A 27,074-nucleotide genomic window follows, 5' to 3' on the forward strand; every position below is an offset into this window, starting at 1 on the left:
TCTGTGTAAGGCCGGATGACAGATAATTTCAGTTTTGTGCAGCTGCTGGTCCCCGCTGGAAGTAGCTCCCTGCCTTATTTGTAAGGGGCCCATGTTCCACAACTCCCAGTGGATGCCGGAAGCTGTGCCTCGTCCCCAATCCTATATTGTACATACATGTGATCAGGTCCAGTTCACAAATTAGGCCCAGTAGATTCACAACTGACAATAAAAACAGGGCTACATGGGCAGGAGCACTGAGTCCCCCACAGTGGCTCTGAGAGCTGAGATGGCTACTGAGCGACTGTCGGGGAGGCAGCATATACAGCGTGGATACACTGGACAAAGGCGTGATTCAGGTCTGGACGGCACATGTTTTCATCATGCTACTCAGAAGGGTGCCTAATTTAAACTTACAAAGTGTTTACTTCTGGAATTTTCCATTTGGTATTTTCAGACCATGGTTGACACAGGGTAACTGAAACCACAGAAAATGAAACCAGCACAGATGGGAAGACTACTGTATTCCATTGTGCTATCGCAGCACAAAAGCAGCCATAGAGAAAATGTATTAAGCATGGCTGTGTTTCAATAAAACTTTATTTATAAAAACAAAAGGTGGGCCAGATCTGGCCTATTCATGGAAACCTATTAACTTCTAACCTAGTCCCTGTTTCAAACGTGGTCCTTGGACACCGGGCTGCTGGGAACATAATCCAGCCTGGCTCCAAACCTGCTGATCAGAACCTGCACTATAAAAGGTCCCAGGAGTTTTGTGAGCACAGGAAGATTTGAGAGGCCTGAGGACCCAACTTCCTGGGTCAACACCTCAGGTCAGGAGCGTGGTGCTCTTGCCATTTAGGCCTCTACGGGGCACCACTCCAGAAGGCTGCGGCCTCGCTGCTTCCTCAATCCCACCCAGCCTGCGGCCGGAAACCCGCCACGCGTCCTCATTCAACAAGCATTGATGGAATGGCTGGTGTGTCCGGCCCCGCCCAGGTGCATGGGACGTGGCAGTGAGCGCCCAGCCAGGGTCACTGTGGCGTGGCGCTGGGATGGACGTGCGCCTGGCTCCCGCAGGCAGGCAGCCTCCGGAGCTGGACAGGGGCTGAGGATTCCCCCGCTGCACTTCCTGGTAGCCAACCTGCGGGACCGGCCTGGTGTCCATCCATGGGTGGACGGATAACTGCGCTCGGCAGTTCCAGCCACAAAGGCGACGCACTACGTCACGCACTACGTCACGTGCAGGAAAGCGGTGGAGGCTGGAGGGCAGCATTAGGGGCAATACGCCGACCTCGGAGCCAGGGCGCGCGTCTGCTCTGCTGGAAGCTGGGGAGGAAGAGGAAGGGAAAGGCGGGCGTCGCAGGAGGACCACGGGGAGCGCAGCAGAGCAGAGGCCAGGGGCCGGGGCGGCAGTACTGGCGAGTGGCAGTGGCCCAGTGACACGGTCACACTGTGTGCAGGTTCGAATACGTAGCAGTGAATCCCACATCACATACACTAAAACACCAAGAATCCCAGTGCGTCCCAAGAGGCCTGTGTGACCTCAGGGAAGTGGCTTGACGCGAAGCCCCAGCCTCAGCTTCTGGGAAATGGGGAGGTGGGTGGCAAACACCTCCCGCAGCTTGTGAGGACAGAGCAGGGGAGGGGCCGGTGTCGCACTGGACGGGCGGGGGACCGGGGGATCGCACGTCCGCTGGCTAAGACTCACTGTGGAGGGGCCTGGGTGGGTCCCGAACATCTCTGTGAGTTAGGTGGGGACCTGAGCCAGGAAGGCAGGACGTGGGAGCCAGAGTGGAGGGGACAGACTCCTACCTGAGGGGTTTGGAGTGGCAGGCGTGTCCGGAGGTCGCAGACAACCCCAGCGCCCCAGGAAGCCCCGCAGAGCACAGAAGACACCAAAATCAGTGATAAAAAAAGTTGTTTGTGAAGCAATGGAACTGTTGTTCAGTGACACGAGGCAGGCCCCAGGCCACCTCAGAGCCTGGAGGTCTGTATCAGGCCGTGCATGTGACAGGGTGGGGCGCGGGGCTACAGGGGCCAGGAGAGCCCAGGACACCGCAGGGGCAGCTTCAGACCAAGCTCTGAGTTCCCGCAGAAGTGAGAGATCAAAAGTTTTCTTTTGAAATGTCTGAAAGGTGGCTCAATTACAGACAAAAACCACGTCACAGGCTAAAGCCACCCAATTAGCAGGTAGGGAAACTGAGGGTCAGCGGAGGAAGTACCCTGCCCAGCCTCCAAGGGGATCTGGAGGGACAGTTGGGCCCTGATTGACTCCACACTCCTGCCTGCTGCTCAGCTCCTCTCTCTCCTACCTCCTAGCTGGGTGACCTTGTGCCAATCACTTAACCTCTCTGTGCCTCAGTCTTCATCTCAGGACTGTACCTAAGTGCCTAGGCCAGTGCCTGGCACTCAGCAAGTCCTTTGATACCAGCTGCCTTTTGACAGGCGGGAAGCTGAGGCTCAAAAAGGACATGCGCAAGATCCCAAAGGGCCTGCCTGACCCCAGGGCCTTAGCTTCAACCTGGCCTCAGGCTTTACCACCATCTGCTGTACAGGTACCTGTACCTGTTTTACAGAGATGTGGTCCCCAGCTGGTCGCTGGCTCCTAAGTGGAGCAGCAGGTTCTGACGCAGGCCTGTGTCACCTAGCACGCCACCCCTCTGCCCACTCTCTGGCCACAGCAGCAGCCTGGGTCTGCTCAGTGCAAGAACTCACTTGGCAGACAGGCTGGCAGCCTGCCGTTTGAGGATGCAGGGACAGGCGAGGCCAGCAGCCCAGACGCTCCCTGGCACATGGCACTGCCCTCCCAGGTGCCCCCCAGCCCAGCTCTCTGGCTGCTCTGAATGAATCATCCCCATGAATCCGCCTCAGGTTGCAGCCTGGGGTGCGGGAGAGCTGAGGAGGCGGACAGGAGGGGCAGCATCGGGGACCTCTGGGACCACCCAGGAGGGCAGATGTGGGTCTGCAGATGGCAAGGTGCCTGCGGGCAGCAGCAAGAGGGCCGACCAGTGGCCGCTGTCTCCCAGGGAAGCCTCTACAATGTCACATGGCCAAGGAAAGCCACCCAAGTCACATCGGAAACTCCAAAATGCACATCCTGATCACCAGACCCAGGCTGAGCGGTACCGGACTTGGTACGTCTGCTCCAAATTCATCTGCGGAGGCACACTGATGATGCGCTTGGCCAGCCTTCCTGGTCCTGAGGCACTATCACCCGTGCCCATTCCCCAGCAGGGCTCACTGAGGCCCGGACCGGCAGTCCTTGACAAGGTCATCTTCACCGTCTCATTTCCCCAGATGCAAAATCGCTCGCTCTTTCTTTCTTTGGTACTGAAGATTAAACCAAAGGGCATTTTATCACTGAGCTACAGTCTCTAACCATTTTTACTTTTTATTTTAAGACAGGGTCTCACAACTTTGCTGAGGCTAGCCTCAAACTTGGGAGCCTCCTGCCTCAGCCTCCCCAGTTGCTGGGATTAAAGGCATGTGTCACCGCCCCTGGCTTGATTACCTTCTTAATGCTCAGGAATTGAGGATTGGAAAAGGACAAGCGGGGCAAGATGGCAAAGCTGCATACAAGCAGGCGGGGTGGACACAGGTGTCCCTCCCAAGCAGCAGCAGCCCAGGAGAGACCCGGCTGGCTGCTGGGAACCCGGATGGTGCAGAGGGATGCTGGTTTAAGCGCCTGAGTCAGCTGACTGCAGGTTAACCTTGGGAGAACTGACCACCTTCAGGAAACTTCGTTCCTCCAGGAAAACGCGGAGCTCTGACACACAGGGCCCTGCGGGGAGAGATGGGAGATCGGGGTGTCTGGGGCCCACTCAGGGCATTCGGAACGGCTCAGTTCAAGCCTGGGGTGGCACCTCTAGAAACAAGACTCGGGCTCCTCGTGGTGGCCACCTCCTGTGGCTGCTGGGGAAGTCACCTTCAGAGTGAGCATGGGGTCTACCTATGGTACAGGCAGGACCAGGCCTGACTTCAGGACCAAGAGACAGGACTTAGATGACAGGTTAGGAAACCCAGCAAGGGTCTCCCTGGCCTCCTAAGCCTCAGCTGTCACGGGGGCTCTGGGATGACCCGGAGAGGAAAGATCTGAGCTGGTCACACTCCCCGCCCCCCATCCCATGCAGTGCCCAGGTCCCTCATTCCCTCCCCCACAATCAGCAAGCATGGCTCTACTGGGAGGAACGGAAGTGTACACATATCTCATTTAATCTCTCTGCAGAGGCTTCATCCAGACACCAAGCCCACATGCTTGGTGACATGTAGGACATCCTCATTGTGCTAATGAGGAACTTAATTGAATGTGAATTAGAAAATAATTTATAACACATCAAAGTCAGAATGTCAAGGATTCTGACTGTTTAAGAGACTAAATTTATTTAAGATTCTCAGAACCTTCATAGGCTACTGGAAAGAATGTAAAATGGTGCAGTCACTTTGGGAAAAGTGTGGCCATCCCTCAAAAAGTTAGAGTCACTCTAAGACCCAGCAACTCTACTGTAAGGTACCCAAGAGGATTGAAAATATGTACACACGATGACTTGTACATGAATGTTCATAGCATATGTTTGTGCACAAGAGCCCAAAAGTAGCAACAACCCAACTGTCCATCAACTGATAAAGGGAAAAATAAAATGCACTAATAGCAGTACAATGGAATATTATACAGCCATGGAAAGTGATGAAGTACTAAAAAAAAGAAAAGCAATGAAGTATTGCTAAATGTCACCATGAAATAAGACTTGGAAACATTATCCCACGGGAAAAGGGCCCATCACAAAAGGCCACACAGTGTCTGAGTCCATCTATCTGGAATGTCCAGCAAAGGCAAATTCAGAGAGAACAGATAGTGGTTGCCAGGGATGGGGACAGAGGAGTAGAGCATTTCTTTTGGGGACGATGCAACTTTTCTTAAATAAGATCCTTGGCAACGGATCAGTGAATATCCTAAAACCCACCAAGTGCATACATTAAAAGGGTAGACTGTGTGGTATGAATGATACATATATTAACCAAGTAAGAGCACAATTGGGGTTTCATGGGGGGAATGAGCACAAATGAGGGCACAATTCCTTTAGAAGATGTGACAAACCCAATTTGGGCGTCATGGGGGCTGAAGCTGGGGAGGGGCAATGACTCACCAGGCCACATCACTACTAGACCAGGTTTTCACACCTGGATCGGTCCCAATTCAGATGGCTGGCCTAACCATCAGGCCACCCCGCTGGAATGAGAGGAGTCTGGGATGGGGAAGCGGGAGGGGGTGGGCAGCCCAGGCCAGGAGACACTCACAAAGAAGTTGGTAAGGAAGGAAAGGGTCCCCTGCCTCCACCAGGGTGGGGGTTCAAAACAGGAAGCACGTGTCAGGGCACAGCCAGAGAAGACTTCCAGGAGGTGGTGTTGCGCAAGGGGCTTCTGAAGGACGAACAGGAGTTCGCCAGCCCCCATTCCCAACATCCCTGCAGCACGGGAAGTCAGGAGGCGGGAGGGTGAGCTTCACCTCTCCCCGTCCTGAGTCTTAGGTTTACAGGCATGTGACCTTCCCAAGCCTTGGTTTCCCCAGCTGTAAAACGGCAAGGGGGCAAAGTGACAGAGAGATTGCCATTTAAGGATTCCATCCTCCCTCCGCGGGGGATGGGCCTATGAGTGGGAAAGCCAGACCTTGATCTCCGCTCACATAATAAATGACTTTGCCAGGTCAGGCGTCCCCGCCTCGGTGACCGTGTGCCCCTGCCAACCCCGGCTTCAGGAAGCACCTCCCGTGCGGCTCGCACCGAGCGCGAGAGGTCACCTGCGGGCGGGATGGCTAGGGTCCTCGGGCCAGCATCGCGCCCCCTCCTCACGGGTGACCTCCGAGTTCACCGGGGCTCCCCTTCCTCGAGCTCGGCGCTCCCCTCCCGGCCGGCAATTCCCGCCTCGCTCCTCCGCGGCGGCCGCAAGTTAACTTCCACGCGCCCGGGCGGCCGCCGGGGGTCCCCGCGCGCCGGGGCGGGGCCGGGGACTCCGAAGGCGGGGACACGCCGCGGTCGCGCCCGCCCGCCCGCCCGCCAGCGCACTCTCGGAGCTGAGCGCCGCCCCGGGCGCAGGGTCCCGGGCGGGGGCGCGGTCGCTGGGGCCCGCGTGTGCCGCGCCCGCGGGAGGCGCTCGGGGCTCCGGGCGCGTGCGGAGCCTCGGACGCCCGCCCGCCCGCCTCCCGGCTCGCAGCCCCGAGCCCCGCGGTGCGCCGGGCCCAGAGGAAGCCGCGGGACCCGGCTCCCGAGTCCGAGGCCGCCCCGACCCACCCGCACCCGCACCCCGCAGCAACCCAGGCCCCCGCGCCACCCGGGGCCACCTACCGTGCCAAACGCCGCGCCGCGGCCGCGCGATCAGCGCTCGCCAGCCGCCCCGCCGGGGAGGGGCAGGCGCCCGCGCGAGGCGGGGCCGCGGCGCCGTGACGTCACGAGGGGCTGTCTCTGCACGGCCCCGCCCACACCAGGCCACGCCCCCAAGGCCGCCTCCCCAGCGCGCGGAGCGCCGGGGAGGGCGAGGGGCGGGCCTTGGGCCTCGGGGAGCCCCGCCCCTCGGTCGAGGGAACCAGTTCTGGGAGCTGTCGCGCCCCCAGCCAGCTCGCCGCTCCTACCCCGCTGCCCCGCCGAGATCTGTAAGCAGCGAAGGGGAAGATCGCCAAACAGTGGTGTCGAGGAAAAAACTAGAGCGTGTGTTTGTGCCACTGTGTGTGTAAAACAAAGATCGAAGAGGGCGGGCTTCGGAGGACGAGTGACAGCATCAGCGGTTACCGGGAGGCGACGTTACCCTGACATCCTCCCGCCCCACCCTCGCCCCGAGGTTTGGCAATTTTGGGTTGTTGCAACTGGGGATGTGGCAAGGGGGACTGCTGACTTCGAGAGGGTAGAGAGCCCGGTTCCTGCAGTGCCTAGGACAGCGCCCCCCGTCACTCACACACACACACACACACACACACACACACACACACACACGGAACTGTCCAGCCTAAAACATAAGCAGTGCAGGCGTTCGAGAAACCCCGACATGCAAGAATGAAATAAAACTCCAGGCTGGCCAGGCGGGTGGCACTCCCTGTCATCCCAGCGGCTCTGCAGGCTGAGGCAGGAAGATTGCAAGTTCAAAACGAGCCTCGGCAACTTAGCTAGGCCCTAAGCAATTTAGAAAGACCCGGTCTCAAAATAAAAAATAAAAATAAAAGGCCTGGAATGTGGCTCCGTGGTTAAGTGTCCCTGGGTTTTAATCCCATAAAAAAAAATAGAAAGAAAGAAAGAAAGAGAAAAAGAAAATAAATTAAATGAATAAAAAATTAAAATTCCAAGTTGGTAAATCTCAGTTGAGTCTAAGACGTATAACCCCTGTGTCTGTTTCCATCTGCAAAATGGAGAAAATAATAGACTTATCTATGCATTACATGCATATCCACCGAATACCTGAAGCAAAGGAGAGAAAGAAATGCTTACTAATTTGTCACTTGGGACCTTTGTTCTCTTTTAACTTTTTTTTTATACTATGCAGATATATGTATATTACCTATTTAAAGTGAATTTCTGTGATAGTTACAACAGCAAACACACACACACACACGCACACACACACACAATCAAGGCACACAGATAGTAATGTAACCACGTGTCCAAATTCATTCCTGTGTCCAATAAAGATTGCCTGCTGTGTTGGAGGTGCCGATGGACAAGATGAAACCCACTGCCTCGATTGAACAGGTTTGTGTTGGTCTGGAAACAATAAAACAGCATTATGTAGTATTTACTGAGTGCATATTGGCGACTTCCTGTGACTAATCGGACGGGCACACATGTTAAACACTAACTGGGAACCTTGTATAATGTTGCTTTGTGGGTCAAGAAGTGGAGATCAAAGAAAAGGGGTCAGAATGAGGATCTCTGTTTAATAGCACTGTAGAAACAACATTTGCTGGTCACTCAATGCTGGATGCTGAAATTCAGCAGATAAGAGGAGGACCAAACAGGGGAACTGGACCCTCCTGCAAAGACATCCCAGAAAAGTGAGTACGTGGAACTCTTGAGGCTGGAGCTGGGGACCTGATCCAGGGAGGAAGAGCCAGGGGTGTTTACGCTGCCGCCTGGGCTGGGGTGTGGGTGGATAGATGCAGGTGCTAGGGCCTCGCAGGAAGGAGGTGAGCAGGAGACCTTGCAGGAAGTACAGAGTGGACAGGATGTGGTAGAGGTGAGAGAAGAGATCAGAGGGGTCTGCACAGCTGGATGCTGCAAGGCTTCATGGGCAGGGGAAGGAGTCAGGGCTTTATCTTGCAGCAGCGGAGAGACAGGGAAGGTGTTTCCTAGGGAAGGGTGTGGTTATGCTTTCTGCAAAAACCCTCTGGCTGCTGCATGGAGGAGCAAACTGGGAGATGATTTGGGAGGTTGTTGAAATAACCCAGGGTAGTGGGGTGTGGTGGTGCACGCTTGTCATCCCAGTGCCTCTGGAGGCTGGGGCAGGAGGATCTCAAGTTCAAAGCCAGCCTCAGCAACCTAGGGAGGCTCTAAGCAACTCGGCGAGACTCTGTCTCTAAGTAAAATACAAAATAGGGCTGGGATGTGGCTCAGTGCTTGAGTGCCCCTGAGTTCAATCCCCAGTACATCCCCCCCCCCCGCCGCCAAAAAAAAAAAGTAAAAGCCAGGACAGGTTAGCCAGCCCAGCTAGGGGTTGAGGACAAAGAGGAAGTGTTCTAATTTCAGAGATGTTTGGGAGACAGAATGGGCAGCTCTCAGCTTCAGGGCTAAGAGAGGAGGATCAGAAGGGCCCTTTAGGATCTGGGTCAGGACTTCTCCTTCCAGACCTCCAGCTCAGCAAACCATGCAGGTCTCCATCTGCCGCGCAACTCTGTGAGGAACTCTAACCTCCCCCCACCCACGTCATCCTCATGTGCTGGACACTGGACCATGCAGTCCCAGAATTTGATGTGACTTTGAAGTCAGATGAAAGAGCTCCTTCCTGTCTGTATCCCCAGCCTGGGAACACCCAGAGTGGGGGTCTCCTCTGTCCTCTCCCCAAACATACCTCTCCAGCACACAGACAGAGCTTGGCACTCAGGAGGTCTTTAGTATTTGTCAAAAGCATGATGTAGCAGAAAACGCATGGATTCTACAACTCTTCCTGCTCTGACCCTGAAGAACAGGTAGATGCTTTAACAATAATGACCCTTGCTTTATGCAGTTACTCTCCACTTGACTCCTCAGTGTTAGAGTCAGGCTGATTACTGACTCCTCTCAGCATGCTTCTGGGGTTTTATGATCCTTTCTGTCCATTTTACAGATGGAAAAACAGAAGCTTCATCGGGTAATTGGACTTGACCAAGGGCAACAGCTGGTAAGCATCAGAGCTGGAATCTGAACTTAGGTCTCCTTCCGCCTTTCCCGCACATTGATTCCCACTTTCTCACAGTGGCAGGAAGTGAGGGGAGGGGGACAGTTTCCTTTGGCTGGAAGGAGGTGGGACCACCATTCCTAGCTGGGTACCCAAGTTATCATCATGGATCCCGGGTATCTGCCCCAGGTGAAAGGTTGTCATGGAAACACGGTTCTCAATAAGATGCCCTTCTCTTCAGAACGTGCCAGGGCCCCCAGGACCACACATTTCCCCTGAAACTCAGTTGCTGTGTGTCCATCAGCATCCACTGTCTGCTCAGCAGTGGCCAGTGCCTCTGATCCCTTTGGGAGTGGTCTTCCTGTCCCCGTAGCATAGGCGCACACTGTGGCCTTGGGTTATACCTTCAGTGCCTGAAAAACAGACTGTGGGTGACCTTCTCTTATCACGGATGGGAACGGATGTTCTGTAACTCAGGTGCTTTGTCTCTCCAAAGGCCTGTCAATCAAAGATCCGGGAGCTGGGGTTGAGCCTTGGAACATGCAGGTGCCAGGCTTCTCCAAGCTTGGAGCCCAAAGCCGCTGTCCAGGGCAAATTCCCCGCAGGGCTAAAACCACCAAGAGGGGGATGTTTGGCACTTATAATTCCAGCTTTTCTGTTTCCTCCAGTATCACCCCCAACCACATTTTTTTTTGAGCTGGACACCTGATGAAATTGAAACTGGAAGTTTTCGTTTCAAGACAAGAAGGTTACTGATCTTTGAGGTCAGCAATTGTGCCCCAGGTGGGAGCTGGTCCCATTTCTTTTTTTACATATCTACTCTCTTATTAGTGCATATTTTATGCAGAATGGTGGTTTCATTACACATGTTCCCAGCTGTGTATAAACACAGCTGGATTTCCCGTGCCTTCCTCCCCTGACCTCCCCCTCCCCCACCCGTCTCCATCCTCATGGTCTCCCTTCTGCTATTATGGTATCCTTTTTGCCCCCCTTAACTTCCACATATGAGGCGGGGACACTTTTCTGAGTCTGACTTATCTCACTCAAATTTACAGTCTCCAGTTCCATCCATTTTGCTACAAATGACATAATTTGGGGGGGGGGCATACTGGGGATTGAACTCAGGGGTACCTGACCACTGAGCCACCTCCCCAGTCCTGTTTTGTATTTTATTAAGAGACAGGTGTCACTGAACTGCTTAGGGCCTCGTCATTTCTCAGGCTGGCTTTGAAGTCACGATCCTCCTGCCCCAGCCTCCGGAGTCACTGGGATGACAGGCGCGTGTCACCGTGCCTGGCCAAATGACATATTTTGTGCTTCCTTATGGCCAAATAAAACTCCATCATGTATACACACCACGTTTTCTTTATTCATCCATTCAGTGACAGACACTGAGGCCGGTCCTGTAGTTTGGCTACTGTGAACTCTGCTAATGTGAACATGTCACTGGAGGAAGCTGACCTGACTCTTTGGCTCAGCACGGAGTGTACAGCTGGGTCCAGTGGTGGCTCTACTTTTGAGCTGCTGCCATTTGGAGGACTGGTTGGCAGGGACAGCAGGGGTACTGCTCCTATGTGACACGGTGGCTTCGAGATGTGTTTCACTTGTTTTGTTTTGTTTTCAGGTTTCTTATTTAATTTTTGCTTCTATTTTTAAATGTTCTTTGTTTTGATGACAATATGTTCTATGTGTTCGTCATCTCACTATCCAAACAATACATTAAGTAAAAAATGATGGCTTTGCTATTTCCTTCCGGGCTGGGTGTTCTGGCGAGCATAGGCGACTCGTGCCAGCAAGGCTGATACCCCTTGTTTCCCAGGTTTCTTTTTTTTGGGGGGGGGGTGCTGGGGATCGAACCCAGTGCCTTATGCTTACAAGGCAAGCACTCTACCGACTGAGCTATCTCCCAGCCCCCTCCCAGGTTTCTTTAGGTTTCCAAAGCCTTAGAAAACTCAGGTTGAGAATCTTTGGGAGCTTGGCTTAAAAAAAAATCAAACTTACAGAAGATTGGAGAGAAATTACAGAATCTTAAGACACCCTTGGGGCTTTGGAAGCAGAATGCCAGCTTCAGAGTCTTGGGGCTGGAAGGACATTTGAGCTGCTACTTTACCAAAGGAAAGAATGAGACCCTGGGACTAAAGCTCTTCACCTGACACTTTCCACCACCTGACAAAAGAAGAGAATTCACACATGCTTTCGCTCTTGGTGCTGCAGGGCGCCCCAGTATAGCTGTTCAAGTTGGGCACTGTACAAGAGTGCCACATGGACATTTTAGACAACACAGATTTATACCAATCATTTCTGGCAGATGGCAGTAAAATATCTTGAATTAGAGACATCTCTTTGATCATCTGTACAAAGGTGTCATATGGGGCAGCAAGGACCCTGCTGTTGGCTCTGCCTGGATTACCTTCCTTGTTCTCCACCAAGCCAGCTCCTGCTTCGGCCTTCAAACATTCTCTCCTCCATATCCATAGCAACACCCCTGTCCCTCCAGGCTCCCTGTATGGATTCATGGCTAATGTCAACTGTTGACACAGAAGTCAATAACAACGGGTGGGGATTTCCAAAACAGAAGATTCTAGGTGGCACCTGGACCCAGATTAAACAACACTGAATCAGATACACAAATACAATGCTCAACCTCCATTGATTAAATCAGGTGGCGGTCGGGGGGTGGGTACAAGCGTCTTTGGCACTTTTCTCTGATGCTTGCTAAGCCAAGGAGCTAAGCGGGGCTCCAGTTCAGAGCTCAGAGCCTCAGTGGGCAGTGCTGTCTGCTGAGAATTTGATCCTTCTTGAAATCGTATTTGATTTATTTTTATGATTGCTTTCTATCTATGGTATCAGATACTGACGGAATACTTCCTGGAGTGTTATAAAGTTTTATTTACAAATCAATGCATTTAGGTACAACATCGAGAGTCTGTTTAAATAAAAATATGGAGTACATAACAGACCAGGTGGTATTCAGATAGAGTAAAAGAAAATAAAGTAAAATAACCCGGGTGGGTGCGTGAAGGGTCGAGAGTTTGCAAACACGGATTTGTTGAAGAGTGCAGGCTGCCTGGCTTCAAATCTAAACTTGCTAGCTGTGTGACCTGGGCAAGTCGCTTCCCCTCTCTGAGCCTCAGCTTCTTCCCATGTGAAATGGGAATAATCGTAACTCCAACCTCCTGGAGTCTATGGAATGGGAATAATCGTAACTCCAACCTCCTGGAGTCGATGGAAAGATACATCGGGATGATGTGTGCGAAGAACTTTGCCCCTTTGCCGTTTTATTTTTGTTGGGACTCAGGCAAAAGAAGTCACAATGCAGCAACCCAGGGGGACCTGGTACACTTGGGCACACAGACTCAGGAGACGTTAGGCTTTAGGAACTTTTATTTGCATGGGAAAGAGGGGTCGGGGAGCCTGAGGCTGGGGCGGCTGGGGTGCGGGCGGGAGCGGACTCACTTGGGCGGCTGGGGTGCGGGCGGGAGCGGACTCACTTGGGGGGCTCGGCGGCCAGCACAGGGAAGCAACCCTCGCGGTGCCACTGCCTGTCACGCAGGCGACGCAGGGCCTGCATCTGTGGCTGGAAGGCCCCCCACTCGTTCCAGTGCCGGAAGTCGCCGGGCTCCAGGAGGTACTGGTATCCGCGGTAGCCAGGATACTGATAGCCGACCCAGCTGGGAGGGGAGCGAGAGGGCCGCGTGGAGAGAGCCAGCCTCTGCCACATGCCCCTTGACCCTGCAGCCCGTTGGGGACCTGGCTCATCTGCCCCGGCTCTGCCCCTTTCTGCTGTGTGCCCTTAGGTAAGGTCCTCACTTCTCTGATTCACCTCCATTGCCTCCTCTGGAACCCGGCCTGGCCATTGTGGCTGGTTTATTTATTTCTTTGTTATTTTTATTTTTTGGTACTGGGGATGGAGCCCAGGGTGCTCTATCACTGAACTACAGCCCCAATTTTTTATTTTCTATTTTCAGATGGGGTCTCACTGAGTTGCTTAGAGCCTCGCTAAGTTGCTGAGTCTGGCCTCTAACTTGCGATCCTCCTGCCTCAGCCTCCCAAGCTGCTGGGTTGCCTGGCAGGAGCCACCCCGCCCAGCTGCTGGTGGCTGGTTTAAGAAGGGTGTTTGGGGGGGTGAGATGGAAAAAAAAAAACACACCTACAGCGTTTGCTAAGCCCATTGCCTGAGTGTAGTAGGGAGACTGGTACACACCCACTGCACGTGAACCTAAGGCTCAGGGAAGAATGGAATCAAATACACGTGGCTAGGGCTTGGGGACTGGTTTCAAAAGAAGGGTTTCCTTTGGACGTAAGTGAAGCTGTGTGTTGTGACTGTGAACACACGTGCCAGAATCCAGACACACCAGGGCTTGGTTCCCAGCTCTGCCATCCACAGGTGGTGGGAATCCAGGTGCACCCTGCTTGAGGTGGGGGTGATGAGGATGTGCTAACTCTCCATTTAAAGGGGCTGGCACAGGGCTTGGTCGGTGGGGAGCACTCAACAGACTTCGTATTATCAGTGATTCATTTCCAACCTCTGCCATCACCTCTGGGGCCTCTCTCAGACCCTCACTTCATCTTTCAAAGTCTGGCTGAAGTTTCAGCCTCTGCACATAAACCCTCGCCTGCCCTCCGCCTGACAACACAGCCCAGTTCCCGAGACTGTCCCGCCTCCTGCGACCTCCTGCACAGAGGGGCCTTCTCTGGGTCAGCCCTTCCTAGCAGGGCTGGACACCATCTCTAGGTCTCCTGGGGCCTCCCTGCTGGGCCCAGGAAGCCCCTGGAGGCAGGAACAGGGCTTTCTTTTCCCTGTCCCCTGGGTGGGTGTAACCACCAGCGTCCACCTCTCTGAGGAGACTCAGTATATTTCAGGTGGCTTGGGAGACCGGGATTCCATTTTCAGGGAGGAGAAGGCCCAGCCCCTGAGACTACTAGAAGAATCTAGCAAGAATCTGGAGGTGGAGCTACAGAAGGTCAGAGGAGACCAGGGCGACCTGGCCTGATGGTTTGGGGGCAGGGAGATGGAGACGGTGACCTCTCTGGGCCTGGGTCCTTCTCTGTGTTCTCATGGACGTAGGGTCATGGGGCTCCCTGTTTGGAAATCTTTAGCTCTTGGGACTTGGGAGCAGAAAGGGCCCTTTCAGATGAAAGTCACGTGCTCATTGTGTAGGGAGGGGACAGTCGTGAGGCTCAGAGCGGGACAGGAGCTCACCCGGGACCCTCAGCAGGTCAGACTCAGGGTCAAAGCTCCCTCCGGAAAGATTCACCTCTCTGAGGTCATTCGGCCCATCTCCGCAGGGACACCAGGCTTCCCTGCTATCCCTTGCCACCGGGCTGGCCTGGATATCCACACAGCTGTGACCTTCCTGACTCCATGATCCCCACCTGACTCTCTCCATCGCCCCTCGGAATTCCTCCCAGCCTGACTCTGTCCCCCTGAGGCCCAGCGCTCCATGGGCGGGATCCCAGGGGCGTGGCCTTTCCCGGAGCCCGCGCCACACCCCCTGGGCGGGGCCGGGGTCGGTGCCTGGCTGGCCGGGACCTGGCAGCAGGGCGCTTACGTTCCGCTGGAGACCCTCACGCTGCCCACGCGGTCACAGAAGCCGTAGACCCAGAGGCTGGGCACGTCGTCCTCCTGGATCTCCACGGTGTTGCCCTTGAAATTGGCTCCTTCGAACAGGCTGATCTTGTGCTCTTGGGAGTCCTGGGGAAAGAGCCTGGATCAGGAAGGCACAGGAAGGATGGAGCAGGGAGAGCATTCCGTGGGGGCCTCCTAGGCTGCAGAGAGAGGGCTGCGTCTCCAGGGATCCCGACTACCTGGCCTCATCTGTGAAAAGGAGACATCACCCCCTGTGTCGTGGGATAGTCACAAGGACGGAGTGAATTCGTCCCTATGCAGCACTGAGCACGATTCTTGGCAGGCACTAAGGGCTCAAAAATGTGTTCACTGTTTTTGTTATTGTGGTGGGGATACGGGGGTTCAGAGAGGTCGACTTTCTTGATCAACGACACACAGCCAATGAGCTGCGGAAGCTTTTCGAGAAATCAGTGTCTCTCTGCCAAAGGGCTTTCTGTCAGGGTTCTTAGAATTAAGAATTGACCCTGCAGTCAGAAGGGCGCTAGTGGAACACAGATCTGGATTCGATTCCCACCTGTGACATTTATGTGTTGAGGACCTTGGGCATATCTCGCCGCCCCTCGGAGGGAACCTCCTTTGTTCATGCGTAGAGTGGACTTTCAGTTGTCTCAGTCTCAGATCGTGAGTAGTACCTGCTCAACTCAGGGCTGGCTTGCACTGGCTGTTCATGTTTCCATGACCCTTGAGTCTTGATTTTTAAGCATATCTGTTATTTCTCTTTCTCTCTCTCTCTCTCTTTTTTCGTTTTTTTTGGTACCCGGGATTGAACCCAGGGGTGCCTAACCACTGAACCACATCGCCAGCCCTTTTTACCTACAGACAGGGTCACACTCAGTCATTAAGGCTAAGTTGCTGAGGCTGGCTTTGAACTCACGATCTTCCTGCCTCAGCCTCCTGAGCAGCTAAGACTACAGACATGTGCACTGTACCTGGCTCATACCTGAGAGCAGGTATCGCTAATCTTTTCAAAAGAGCTATTCTAGCCCCAGGGAATGAGTCACTGCAGAGATGCATGGGCCACAGTAGTGAGTAATGCCAACTTCAAGGGTCTCTGGGGTCCAGAGAGCTGAGTTTAAATCCCAGCCTCAACCCTGACCAGCTGTGTGGCCATAAGCCCTTCATTTTGAACCTCTGTTTCCTTGTTTTCCAACATGATTGTTGTGTAGCCGCTGCTTCCTAGGGCTGTTGGGGCTCCTTGAAAGGCAGGTAAAGCACCCAGCATGTAGTAGGTGCTCAATAAATGGGTGCTGTGATTATTTAGTATTGTTTGCCATCAGGAGGAGGAGGAGGAGGAGGAGGTCAGGATGCAGGATCATCTCTTTACGAAAGACTCCATAGAAGATTGTAGACAGGAAAGTCGGAGGGCAAGAAAGGAGATCAGGGAAGCCTTTGCTCAAGAAAGGACACTGGAGAGGGGCTTTGTCAGTTAAGTAGGAGTGTGTGAGATGGAAAAGAGGAGACTGAGGCAGAGGAGAAGCCCGGGGGGAGGCTGGGATGTAGGGCTGTGCGAGGAGGTGCATTGGAGGTGCCTGGTCATCAGGGCATAAGAGGCCAGTGCGTGGTGTAGATAGGACACCGGACGCCATGGAGCCTCGGCACGAAAAATGCCCATCAGCAGCCCACGGTGACCACTGGGTGGGGACAGCCATCACCTATCTGTCATGGACCCCGAGGGCCTTGGGAAAGGGCAGCCAGCCCGCGGCTCCCTGTGGCTGGTGGGCTCGAGACCAGACTCCTCCCTGCGGCCCGTCGGACCTTGCGAGACCTGGCCTCTGCTGGTGTCCCTCCGCTTCGAGTCCCTTTCCACCCGCACCCTGCTGCAGCCACGCTGGCAGTGTCTACTGTCCTGGCCACACTGCGTCACGCCATGTCAGGAGCTTTGCACATTCTCCACTCACTCTGCTCGCAGACAGTTCGGTCTGCAACCTTTGGGAGCAGGTTTCCCTGACCACTCCCGGCCCCCAACATCAGAGCCCCGACTTCCTCTCTTGACTTCCTAGCAAGACTGCCCGGCCCTGGACAGCACCTACCACAGTGTCATCACAGGCTGAGTTCCACCATTGGGTTTTCATTAGCCGCCTCTTTTCTTTTCTTTTTTTGGTACCAGGGATTGAACCTGGGGTGCCTAACCACTGAGCCACCTCCCCAGCCCTTTTTATATTTTATTTAGAGTCAGGGTCTCACCGAGTTGCTTAGGGCCTTGCTAAGTTGCTGCGACTGGCTTTGAACTCACGATCCTCCTGCCTCAGCCTCCTGAGTCACTGGGATGACAGGCATGTGCCACCACACCTAGCTACTTGCTGCCCCTTGAGCATAGTGTAAACCCCTGGAGGACAGGGACCTTGAGATTGTGCAGGACCTAGAACAGGACCTGCAGAAATAGACCCCGTTCCAGAGATTTGCAATTCATTGGTTTGGGTGGGTTGGAGGCTCTGGGGTCTAATTTTATTTTTTCAGCCAGGCGTGGTGGTACTCACATGTCATCCCAACGGCTCAGGAGGCTGAGGCAGGAGGATCAAGCGTTCAAAGCCAGCCTCAGCAACTTAGTGAGGCCCTAAGTAACTCAGTGAGGCCCTGTCTCCAAATAAAAAATATAATGGGCTGGGGAGGTGACTCAGGGGTTAAGTGCCCCTGGGTTCAATCCCTGATACCAAAAAAAATTTTTTTAAATGATACAATTTATTTAAACAAATGTATCTACAAATATTAGAATTTTAAGAGGTGACCCCTATAATATTAACATATCTTAACATTCTTCAAAACACGGTTTTACTGTGTATCCAAGCCCAGGTCTGTATTAAATCTCAGAGCACCTCTCCCTTCAGAGTACCAACACGTGAGTGTTCGATAGCACCAAATGGCTGGTGCCTACTACGTCAGGCGGCATCCTTCTGGAACTTACCGGAAACGCCCTGGCTGACCACTCTTCCAACAAGCTCCCTGGCAGAGATGGTCATCTGAAGCTTATTCAATGACTGGGAGACAAATCTAGGGATTCTGCAGCCTTGAGTTCTGAGAAAAACGCTGATCCCAAAGGTAAATTTGGCAATGGCAACACACCTGATCCTCGGCCCTGACAGTTTCCAATGGACATTCATGAAAATTCCTCATGAATTTTCCGTCTCGAGAGAGAGAAGCCAGTTACCTTCAGAGACCATCGTGAGGAGAGTTGGTGGGTTGGTGACTCACCATCGACTCATGGTTCTGGAAATACCCCGCATCACGTGAGGCTGCCTCCATTCACCCGCTCTGGGTCCTCTGTGTGCTGACTTAGAGGCCCATCTAGGATGTGGGCTAAGTAGCCCGAAATCCCAGCTGCCTTCCTACAAACGCCCCTTTGTGAGCCATGCCACAAGTTTCCACGGGCACGTTTGATGTTTGGGATGGCATTGGGATCTGAGAGCTTCCCAGGAGGATGTAAGGTGGGCTGGAGGATCTGAAAACATCCTCCAGAGAAAACGGAGACAGACACTGAAGTCTTTGGCTCTCACGGCTGGAAGGCTGACTCCGCGCTCCCCAGCGTCGGATGAGGAGAACACCTGCTTCCGAGGCTGCGCTTGCCCAGGGTTCCTGACACACAGCCTGGTACACATTGAGTGTCTGGGTGCTGGACAGATCGATGACCACAGGGCCCCACAGGTTTTTGACAACTCAGGGTCACCGGCTTCTCTGTCCATTGTTCCGTCTCTCTTTCCCTTGCCCACCAAGGGGGACCTAGGACTTGCCTCTGACTGGTGCCACCGATTCCCCAGCCCCTTGCCAGAGCCCACTCACCATCCTGATGGGCCGGAAGGACATGAGCCGGTCACTCCGGTAGCTGCTTGACCAGGTGTCCCAGCGTGGGTACTCCCCCTTCTCCAGGATGAACATCTCCCCGCGGAAGTTGGACTGCTCAAAGGCGACCCAGCTGGATGTGGGAAGGATGGTGACGCACAGACACCAGGAGGACAAGAGTGGTCAGCAGATGCCCACTTCCAGATGCCTTCCTGTCCCCCTGGCAAAGCAGCCCTGAGCCCAGGAGAGAAGTCCCCAGTGGCCTAAGGCGCCTGGGCTCATTCACGCTTGTCCTTAGACGGTGTGGCTACAGGCAAGTGACTTTTCCTCCTCTACACTATGACACCTATTTTCCTGGACTTGGTGAAGGATTAAAGGAGATAGTGAGTGTAATGATCTCCAGATCACGAGCTTTGAGTTCTACAAAGACCTGGGGTCCAAAAACTCCCCAAAGAGAGATTTCATAAAAGCCAGATAACAGCTAAGAGAAAGTCTCTGATGCTAATGTGTCTTTAACGATGACCAATCTCTCTTTTCCAAGCAAGGGAGAACAGGTTACTGCCCCATGGATGAATGGATGGGTGGATTGATAGACGGATGGATGGAAGAATAGATGGATGGATGCATGGATTGATGGATGGATGGATGGATGGATGGATGGATGGATGGATGGATGCATTAATGGGTAGATGGATGGATGTGTGGATTGATGGGTAGATGGATGGGTGGATGGATGGATGGGTGGATGGATGGATGGATGGATGGATGGATGGGTGGATGCATGGATTGATGGATGGATAGATGGATGGATGGATGCCCCAGAACCTTGAGCAGGCAAGACTATAATAGTGACATCTTCCCATTCCTTGTGTTATTTTTTTATGGATACTTTTTACTTCTAACAAGTGATAATAGCTTTCCACTTAGAAAAAGGATGAGAAGTTTCCTCTAAAATATATGTATTTTTGTTTTAAAAGAATCCCTTAAAATGAAGCACTGTGAATAGTGGAGACTCCCAGAGCTACAGAGCAATGAGGAAAATGGATATGAGTTTGACAGACTGGCCTAGTAGCCAGGAGACGTTCAGGAACTGGTGTGGGGTAGTGGGAGAGAAGGTGGCCATGGCGGAATCTCCTACACCTGTAAGAATTATTGCAACACACCATTAGTGCTTTGCAAAGACTCATTAGGAATTTGAAGTTCAGTAGGGCTATTTCCCATGTTTCTCCGTACATCCTGATTACGGATGGGAAGTGAACTTGTGTTGGATGGGCCAAGGGTTCTGGGGAGAAGGCTAAGGAGCCTCTGGACCTTTCTATGGGTCTTTTATGTTTCCAGGGACAAGAGGGGGCTGGGGGCATGGCTACTAGCATCATCTCCCTGGGGGCTGCTGGGAATCCTCTCCCCAGAAGGACGGCAGTGATGACATGTCATCGTGGACCAACCTTCAGGTCCTGGTCTCAGGGATGAACCAGTCACACTGAAGCGAAAGAGGTGGAAATGTGGGCATATTCTTTCAGAAGGCAGTTGAATCTGCCTCAGCTCTGGTCTGGAGTGGAAAGAAAATGGATGAATGGATGGGTGGATTGATAGATGGATGGATGGAAGAATAGATGGATGGATGCATGGATTGATGGATGGATGGATGGATGGATGCATGCATGGATGGATGCACTAATGGGTAGATGGATGGATGTGTGGGTGCATGGATGCATGGATGGATGGGTGGACAGAAGGATGGATGGATGCATGCATGCATGGAAGGGGGGTGGATGGATGGGTGGATGAATAGATGGATGAATGGATAGGATGGATGGATGGATGAATGGATGAATGGATGAATGGATGGATGGATGGATGGATGGATGGATTGATGGATGGATAGATGGATGGATGCTTGCATGGAAGGGGGGTGGATGGATGGGTGGATGCATGGATGGGTGGGTGGATGAATAGATGGATGAATGGATAGGATGGATGGATGAGTGGGTGAATGGATGAATGGATGAATGGATGGATGGATGGATGGATGGATAGGATGGATGGATGGATGAATGGATGGATGGATGGATGAATAGATAGATGAATGGACAGGATGGATGGATGGGTGGATAGATGAATGGATGGATGGGTGGTGGATGGATGGATGATGGATGATGGATGGATGCATGCATGCATAGGTAAATAGATGATGGAGAATAACGATAACGGTCCGATGGCTGAATTGATTGATCTGTAGGCAAATGAACAGAAGGGTGGGAAAGGAGATGGATGAAGAATATATGGTTGGATGGATGCACAGGCAGATAGGGAGAGAGGCGTAGAAGATGGTGCTTTGTTGGTGTTAAGAATATACTATCTGGGGCTGGGGTTGTGGCTCGGTGGTAAAGTGCTTGCCTAGCACACATGAGGCGCTGGGTTCCATCCTCAGCACCACATTAAAAAAAAACAAAAACAAAACAAATAAAGGTATTGTGTTCATCTACAATTTAAAAAATAAATAATATAGAAACTGGAAGCAATCTGAGTCTTAATCCCAGCTTACTTTTTTTTTTTTTTTCTTTTCTTTTTTTCAGTACCAGGGATTGAACTCAGGGGCATTCTACCACTGAGCTACATCCCCAGCCCTTTTGAAGCAGAAGAATCACAAGTTTAAGGCCAGCCTGGGCAACTTAACCAGGCTCAGCTTACCATTGATTTGCTGTGTACTTTGGGGCAGTAACAGAAAGGAAATTTTTGCAACTCCCTTGTCAGAATGTTTGAGGTCCTAAACAGCATGCATGATCAGTCCTAAACAGAGTGATCGTAATAAATGATATCATTTATGATTAAGGAAGAAGGGAAGCGGCAGCGGCAGGTCTGAGCTTAAGGAAAGATAGACGCCACATGGTCTCACCCTCCTGCTCACCCTCCTCCGGGGCCTTCCAGGGAGACTTTGCTAGAAGAATAAGAATTTTTGGTTTTGGGTTTTTTTGGTACCTGGAATTGAACCCTGGGATGCTTAACCACTGAGCCACATCCCCAGGCCCTTTTTACTTTTTATTTAGAGATGGGGTCTCACTAAGTTGCTTGGAGCCTTACTAAGCTTCTGAGGCTGGCCTCGAATTGCCATCCTCCTGCCTCAGCCTCCCAAGTTGCTGGGATTACAGGCTTATGCCACTCGCCCCAAATGAAGAAGAAATGTTAAATAGTCTGTCAAAGCCTCTTCTCATTATTCGAGCTCGCCAGCCAGCAGAGGAAGGGATGGAAAATTTGGTTCCCTGATAGGGAAATTGAGGTTCGGGGGGTGACATCTCTAGCGTAAGGTCACACGGTGGGGTCAGGTCTCCAGCTGGCTCTCCCCCACCCCCACCGGCCCACTCCATCTTTTCCTTCTTTTCTTTTTCCCACAGTCCTGCTGGCCTTGACCCAGGCCTCTGGACCACAGGGCCATTTCTATCCCCTTTGGGCACAGCCCTGGAGCACACAGCAGACACCAGCTTTATCTCCGAGGAGAAATACTCTGGGTTTGAGTCACCAGCACCCAAAGCAGCTTGAAACCCCAAGCTGGCCACATCCGGCAGTGTTTGTTCCCAGCTGGGCCGGGGCCGGGTGGGGCTGAGGCTGCGCTGACCACAGCAGGGCGGAGCGGGCACCCGCTGCCTCCAGCCACCCTCCTGGGCTTGGGTGAACTCACAGGGCCGCGGCAGGGACCTCGGCTTCCCACGGCCCCCTGTGTGACCCACGCAGACCTGGCCCGGTTCTGCATCACCACCCACGGACCTGAGGATGGTCCCTGAGGGAGGGGAGGTCCCGACTCTCCCAGGTCAGCCGCGAGGAGACTGAGGTCGCGGGTCCAACCAGGCAAAGGACAGAGTTGGAACGTGAGCCCAAGTGGGTCTGACCTGGAAATCCACCTCCCAGGTGCTGGGAATGCAGGCTGATTGCAAGGCCCCAAGCAACTCAGTGAGACCCCGTCTCTAAATAAATACAAAACAGGGCTGGGGAGGTGGCTCAGGCGTCAAGTGCCCCTGAGTTCAATCCCCAGTACCAAAAAAAAAAAAGGGACTAGCTCTTTGGTTCTACTCATACTGCAAGCTGTTGCCATCTAGGTAAGCCCTCGATCAGTGCCTGGCACCTACTGGATACTCTACTGATGCTCATTATTACTTCCAGGGCAGGCTGATGCCCCCAAGAGGGGACAGCAGGGGACGCTGGATTCTTCACCCCCTGCTACTTTCAGAATAGGCTACGAATCCTTCTGCAGTAGAAGCCGCATTTCCTGGAACCCAGACGTGACCTAACTGGATCACCTCTCTTAGGCTCAGTTTCCTCATCTGTCAAATGGGAGGAAAAGCGCGTCTCCTCCTTAGGTTTGCAAGGAGCGTTGGGAAAACGGGAGGCGCTCGCCTGGCCAGGCCCAGCACAGTGCCTGGTGAGTGCGGTTCTATCGCGATGCTGATGGCCTCAAATGGCAGAGCCCTCTCCCCCCCCACCCCACACTCACGGTCCAGAGGTGACCAGGAGGCTGCGGACTCGGTCGAAGCCACGGTCTCCCAGGTTCAGGCACTCCCCGGTGAATTCCACCCGACGGCCCTGGAAGTTTTCCTGCTCAAAGACCACCAGCTGCAAGAGAGAAGCCCCCAGGCAGAGGGCAGGGGCGGCCTGAGGTCCAACCAAACCAAACCAACCTGGACAAATCCAGGTGGAATATTCCCGAAGTCCTTGAATCGGAGCGGGACTTGCACGGGGCACAGGACTGCACTCTGAGCCAGATTCGTGGAGGGATCCTGTCTTCCCGTCTCCTCCTCCTGAACCTAAGATCTGGGCCATCATGAGGAACACTTGGGTCTCCCTTCCAGAACTTTCTTGGTGTGGTTCCTCGAGGCTGGAATGCTCTCTCCCGCACCCTCCCCCATCCCGGAGCGCCCACCGCCCGACCCAGGTTCCAGACCAGGTAGCACGTTCCCATTTCTGCTCTAGGTTCAGATGTCTCCTCCTGCAGGAAGCCTTCCCGGATTACTCCTCCTCCATTCTGGAGTCCCCCACAGTGCCACCCACTGTGCGCACCCCTTAGCAGCACCAGTAACAACACTGCCCAGTCACTGCTGCTTTGGGTTTGGGTCTCTCCCTGTGTCTCTCTCTCTCCCTCTCTTCATCCCTCTCCCCTTTATCCAACCCTTCCAAATACAAAGGGCTCCTCCACAGCAGGAATGGGCTGATCTGTTTCTTTTTTCTTTTGGCCCTGGGGATTGAACCCAGGGGTACTTTACCACTGAGCTATGTCCCCAGCCCCCCACCTTTTCTCTTTTTAAGTTTTGTTTTGATTTGTTTTAATTTTGAGATAAAGTTTTGCTAAGTTGCTGAGGCTGGCCTCTAACTTGTGATCCTCCTCCCTCAGCCTCCTGAGCTGCTGGGGTTACAGATGTGTGCCGCTGCATCCGACCTGATCCTTGTCTTTATCTGCAGCCCCCGATCCAGGAAATGCTGGCCAGTCTCCCCTCTGCAACGAAAGCGAGAACTCGATCTGACCTCTCCTCACCGAGTCCCACCTTTGGGTTTGGGATCCATTCACCGTCCCAAGTTGGGAAGACGTTGCCTTTCATTTGAACAAAGGCAGCAGTCTGCCTTCTTTGAGCCCCTGATTCCCCAGCTGCATAAGAAAGAGACTCCCCTAAGCTGGTACCTCCATGACAAGGTCCTGCACTAGCGTCCAGGGAGGCAGGGATTGGAACATCCCACAGCGGAGATGGGTATAGTGGGGTGCACCTGTGGTCCCAGCTACTCTGGAGGCTGAGTAGGGAGGATCCCTGGAGCCCAGGAGTTTGAGGCCAGCCTGGGCAGCACAGGGAGACCCTGTCTGAAAACAAGCAAGCAAACAGAACATCCCACCCACTCTGTTTACGAACAAAGCCGGGGCGAACAGATAAGGTCGAAAGTAAAAGTCACACTGTGGACTACCCTACGGCAGCCCAAAAGGAACAACCCGAGGGATCTCATAGTAGGTGACAAGAAAAAAGAAACGCAGAGAATCACATGCAAATTTCAGCAAATTAAAACCAAGCAATACTTCTAAAGGATCAATGCGTAAAAAATAAAAGAAAATAAAGCCAACAGATAATGGGCAGGGGGATGGGTGTTTGCTTCCGGGAGTGGGGGGGAGAGGGCGGGCTCATGGGGGCGCCTTAGGTAAGGCAGAGAATTCTCACCACGCCCCAGGCACACGGATCCTGGGTTCGCAGGAGCTTGCTGCATTATTAAAAATTAAAGTGAGCCTGCGCGGTGGCCACGTCTGTCATCCCAGGGGCTCGGGAGGCTGAGGCAGGAGGATCGCAAGTTCAAAGCCAGCCTTAGCACTTAGTGAGGCCCTAAGCAACTCAGTGAGACCCTGTCTCCAAATAAAATATAAAGAAGGGCTGGGGATGCGGCTGAGTGGCCGAGCACCCCTGGGTTCAATTCCTGGTACCAAAAAAATAAAATAAAATAAAATAAATGAAAGCAAATTAATGATTAAATAAAAGGACACAAATAAAGGCCAGCTATGTGGTGAATCAAGGGTGGTTGGTTCTGTGCGACCTGAGATCCAAACCCAACCCCACCAAAGCCAGTCCCGGGCCTGGAAGCCTCGCTCTCCAGGACCCGTTTCCAGGAGGGCCTCCTGCTGCCTAGGGGGGCCCTCCCAGGATTGGGGCGCCTGCTGCTGAGCCAGCCTGTTCCCCTTCTCTGTTCCTGGCTTTTGACACACTCTGAGCAAAGGCTGTGCAGGCTGGCCACCCTGGCCATTGTCCCTTTCCTGGCAAGTGGTGTGTGTTCCTTGTTATGTCACAACTCTGGAAAGGGTCCCTTCTTTCCAGGCGTATTGAGACCCCTGACCGTTTTCTGGGCCCGACTGACCAACTGGGCACCTTCCAGTCTGGGAAGGAGGAGACTGGGAGGGACAGGAAGGGAGGTGGGAAGGGGAAAGGAGAGGAAATAGGTGAAGGAGGAAGGGAGGAGGAGGGGGAGAGAGCAGGGGCACAGAGGACGGGCGGAGGGCGGCGGACGCGGGGTCCTTACCCTGTAGCTCCCGGGAGGCACTTCCCCCGCTTTGGCAGTGGGCACGGGCACGGCTGCTGGGGCCATGGCGGGCCCGGGGCCGGGGGCTGGTCCTGTGGGCGGGGTCCCCTTCCCCTTGCCATCGGGCCCAGGGTTCACTGCTGCGGTGGCCGAGGCCTTGGTGGGCTGAGACATGGTTCCCTCCTGCAAAGGCCAGGAGGGCGCAACAGCCTTGGTGAAGTCCCCGCCCCTCACCTCCGAACCCACGTCGGCTCCTTCTCCTCAGAAACCTGTGCCTGGAAGGTTTCTTGGTCCCTTTCCTATTCTCCAGCCAGGCCTCCCCCCTGGGGTCCTCTCCTCTGTCCTGATCCTTCCTCTGGGCCTTCGACGATGCTGTTCCCTAGGCCGGCCATGCCCTTCCCTCTGCCTGCCTACCTTCCGGTCTCCTGGACCCTCCTGCAGATCCTCACACCTCCTCGCACCCTTCCTGGCGTGTGCGATCTCTGTTCGTCGCACCAGAGGAGGAGCAGCGAGGAGCTGCCTTGGGGAACACTTCAGGGGTTCCAGGAGGGCCCATCGGCCTGGAGAAGCTGGGCTCCTGGCCTCCCCCGAGCAGTCTGAGGCTGCCAGAGAGAAGGTGCCCCGCCCAGGGCCACAGGGCGGGAGGGCCCCACTTTCAACTCAAGCAGGTGGACCCGGCCATTGGGTTATAAAGGCTCTGCCATCTCCTCGCTCTGATTTATTCACCCCTGGCTCCCGGCACTTGGCTCTGTGCCTGTCGCACAGGAGATTCTCAATGGACGGCTCAGAGAACGGGCGCTCCCACGTCCCCTCTCCTTCCTGGGCTTCTTCGTCTGGGGTCTCTGGGGGCAGGTGCTGGGTGCAAACACAGGCCTGGACCTGGGGCCTGCAGGGGGACCCAAGAGGGCGGCTGGGTGCCCAGCCAGGGCTCTAACTGAGGCCTGTGGCTGGGTAGGCGTTGGGTGGAGAGGGCTTTGGTTAATTCCAGTGGTTTCTCGTTGCATGGGACTCTTTTGAGTAGGTGACAGAGGCCTCGACTGTCTCTGGGAAGTGGGGGGGATGCTCCCTTCAATTCTGCAGATAATTGAAAGACCCCTGAGGGCACAGAAGAAGAGCCTGTGGTCCGGCTGGTTCCTGAGCACCCTGTGGTTGGGTGAGCAGATCCCTCTCCCAGCCTCTCTGCCTCCCAGGAAGACTGTGGTCACTCTGGGGTGCTCTGCCACCCCTGCGGGACGGACATCTGGGCCACATCTGGGGCTCAGTCATCCCTGCCTCCGCTCTGTGGCCCACCCCCCTGGGGCTG

At 53.9% G+C, this 27,074-nt stretch overlaps 2 protein-coding genes and 1 long non-coding RNA gene across 3 annotated transcripts in view; 1 reads left to right on the forward strand and 2 right to left on the reverse strand.

The window, feature by feature from the left end:
• Window positions 1-6,398, reverse strand: part of Tpst2 (tyrosylprotein sulfotransferase 2) — a 41,962-nt gene extending 35,564 nt beyond the window's left edge. Inside the window, exon 1 of the mRNA XM_047562611.1 lies at window positions 6,321-6,398. The gene's annotated coding sequence lies outside the window, so the exon portion shown is untranslated. The remainder of the gene's footprint in view (window positions 1-6,320) is intronic.
• A 137-nt stretch (window positions 6,399-6,535) lies between these two features.
• LOC124991808 (uncharacterized) lies at window positions 6,536-10,378 on the forward strand. Its single transcript, XR_007109946.1, has 4 exons — window positions 6,536-6,810; window positions 7,652-7,712; window positions 9,283-9,336; window positions 10,002-10,378. It is a non-coding gene; the product is annotated as an uncharacterized LOC124991808 (long non-coding RNA).
• A 2,442-nt stretch (window positions 10,379-12,820) lies between these two features.
• On the reverse strand, window positions 12,821-25,945 carry Crybb1 (crystallin beta B1). The gene is made up of 5 exons (XM_047562510.1): window positions 25,772-25,945; window positions 23,223-23,341; window positions 18,737-18,869; window positions 14,886-15,028; window positions 12,821-13,004 (listed from the first exon to the last, which is right to left on the reverse strand). Exons 1-5 carry the CDS (start codon window positions 25,943-25,945, stop codon window positions 12,821-12,823), a joined length of 753 nt encoding a protein of 250 aa, XP_047418466.1.
• Window positions 25,946-27,074: the final 1,129 nt, after the last annotated feature.

This window comes from Sciurus carolinensis, chromosome 8 (genome assembly GCF_902686445.1).
Source record: "Sciurus carolinensis chromosome 8, mSciCar1.2, whole genome shotgun sequence".
NCBI lineage: Eukaryota > Metazoa > Chordata > Mammalia > Rodentia > Sciuridae > Sciurus > Sciurus carolinensis.

Excerpts from the sequence above, each read along its gene's own strand:
- Crybb1 (XM_047562510.1), bottom strand. The coding sequence starts at position 25,945 with ATGTCTCAGCCCACCAAGGCCTCGGCCACCGCAGCAGTGAACCCTGGG. Across the intron at positions 18,870-23,222 it reads CTCCTGGTCACCTCTGGACC|CTGGGTCGCCTTTGAGCAGT; the intron begins GTGAGTGTGGGG and ends TCCCACATCCAG. Across the intron at positions 13,005-14,885 it reads GTGAGGGTCTCCAGCGGAAC|CTGGGTCGGCTATCAGTATC; the intron begins GTAAGCGCCCTG and ends CTCCCCTCCCAG.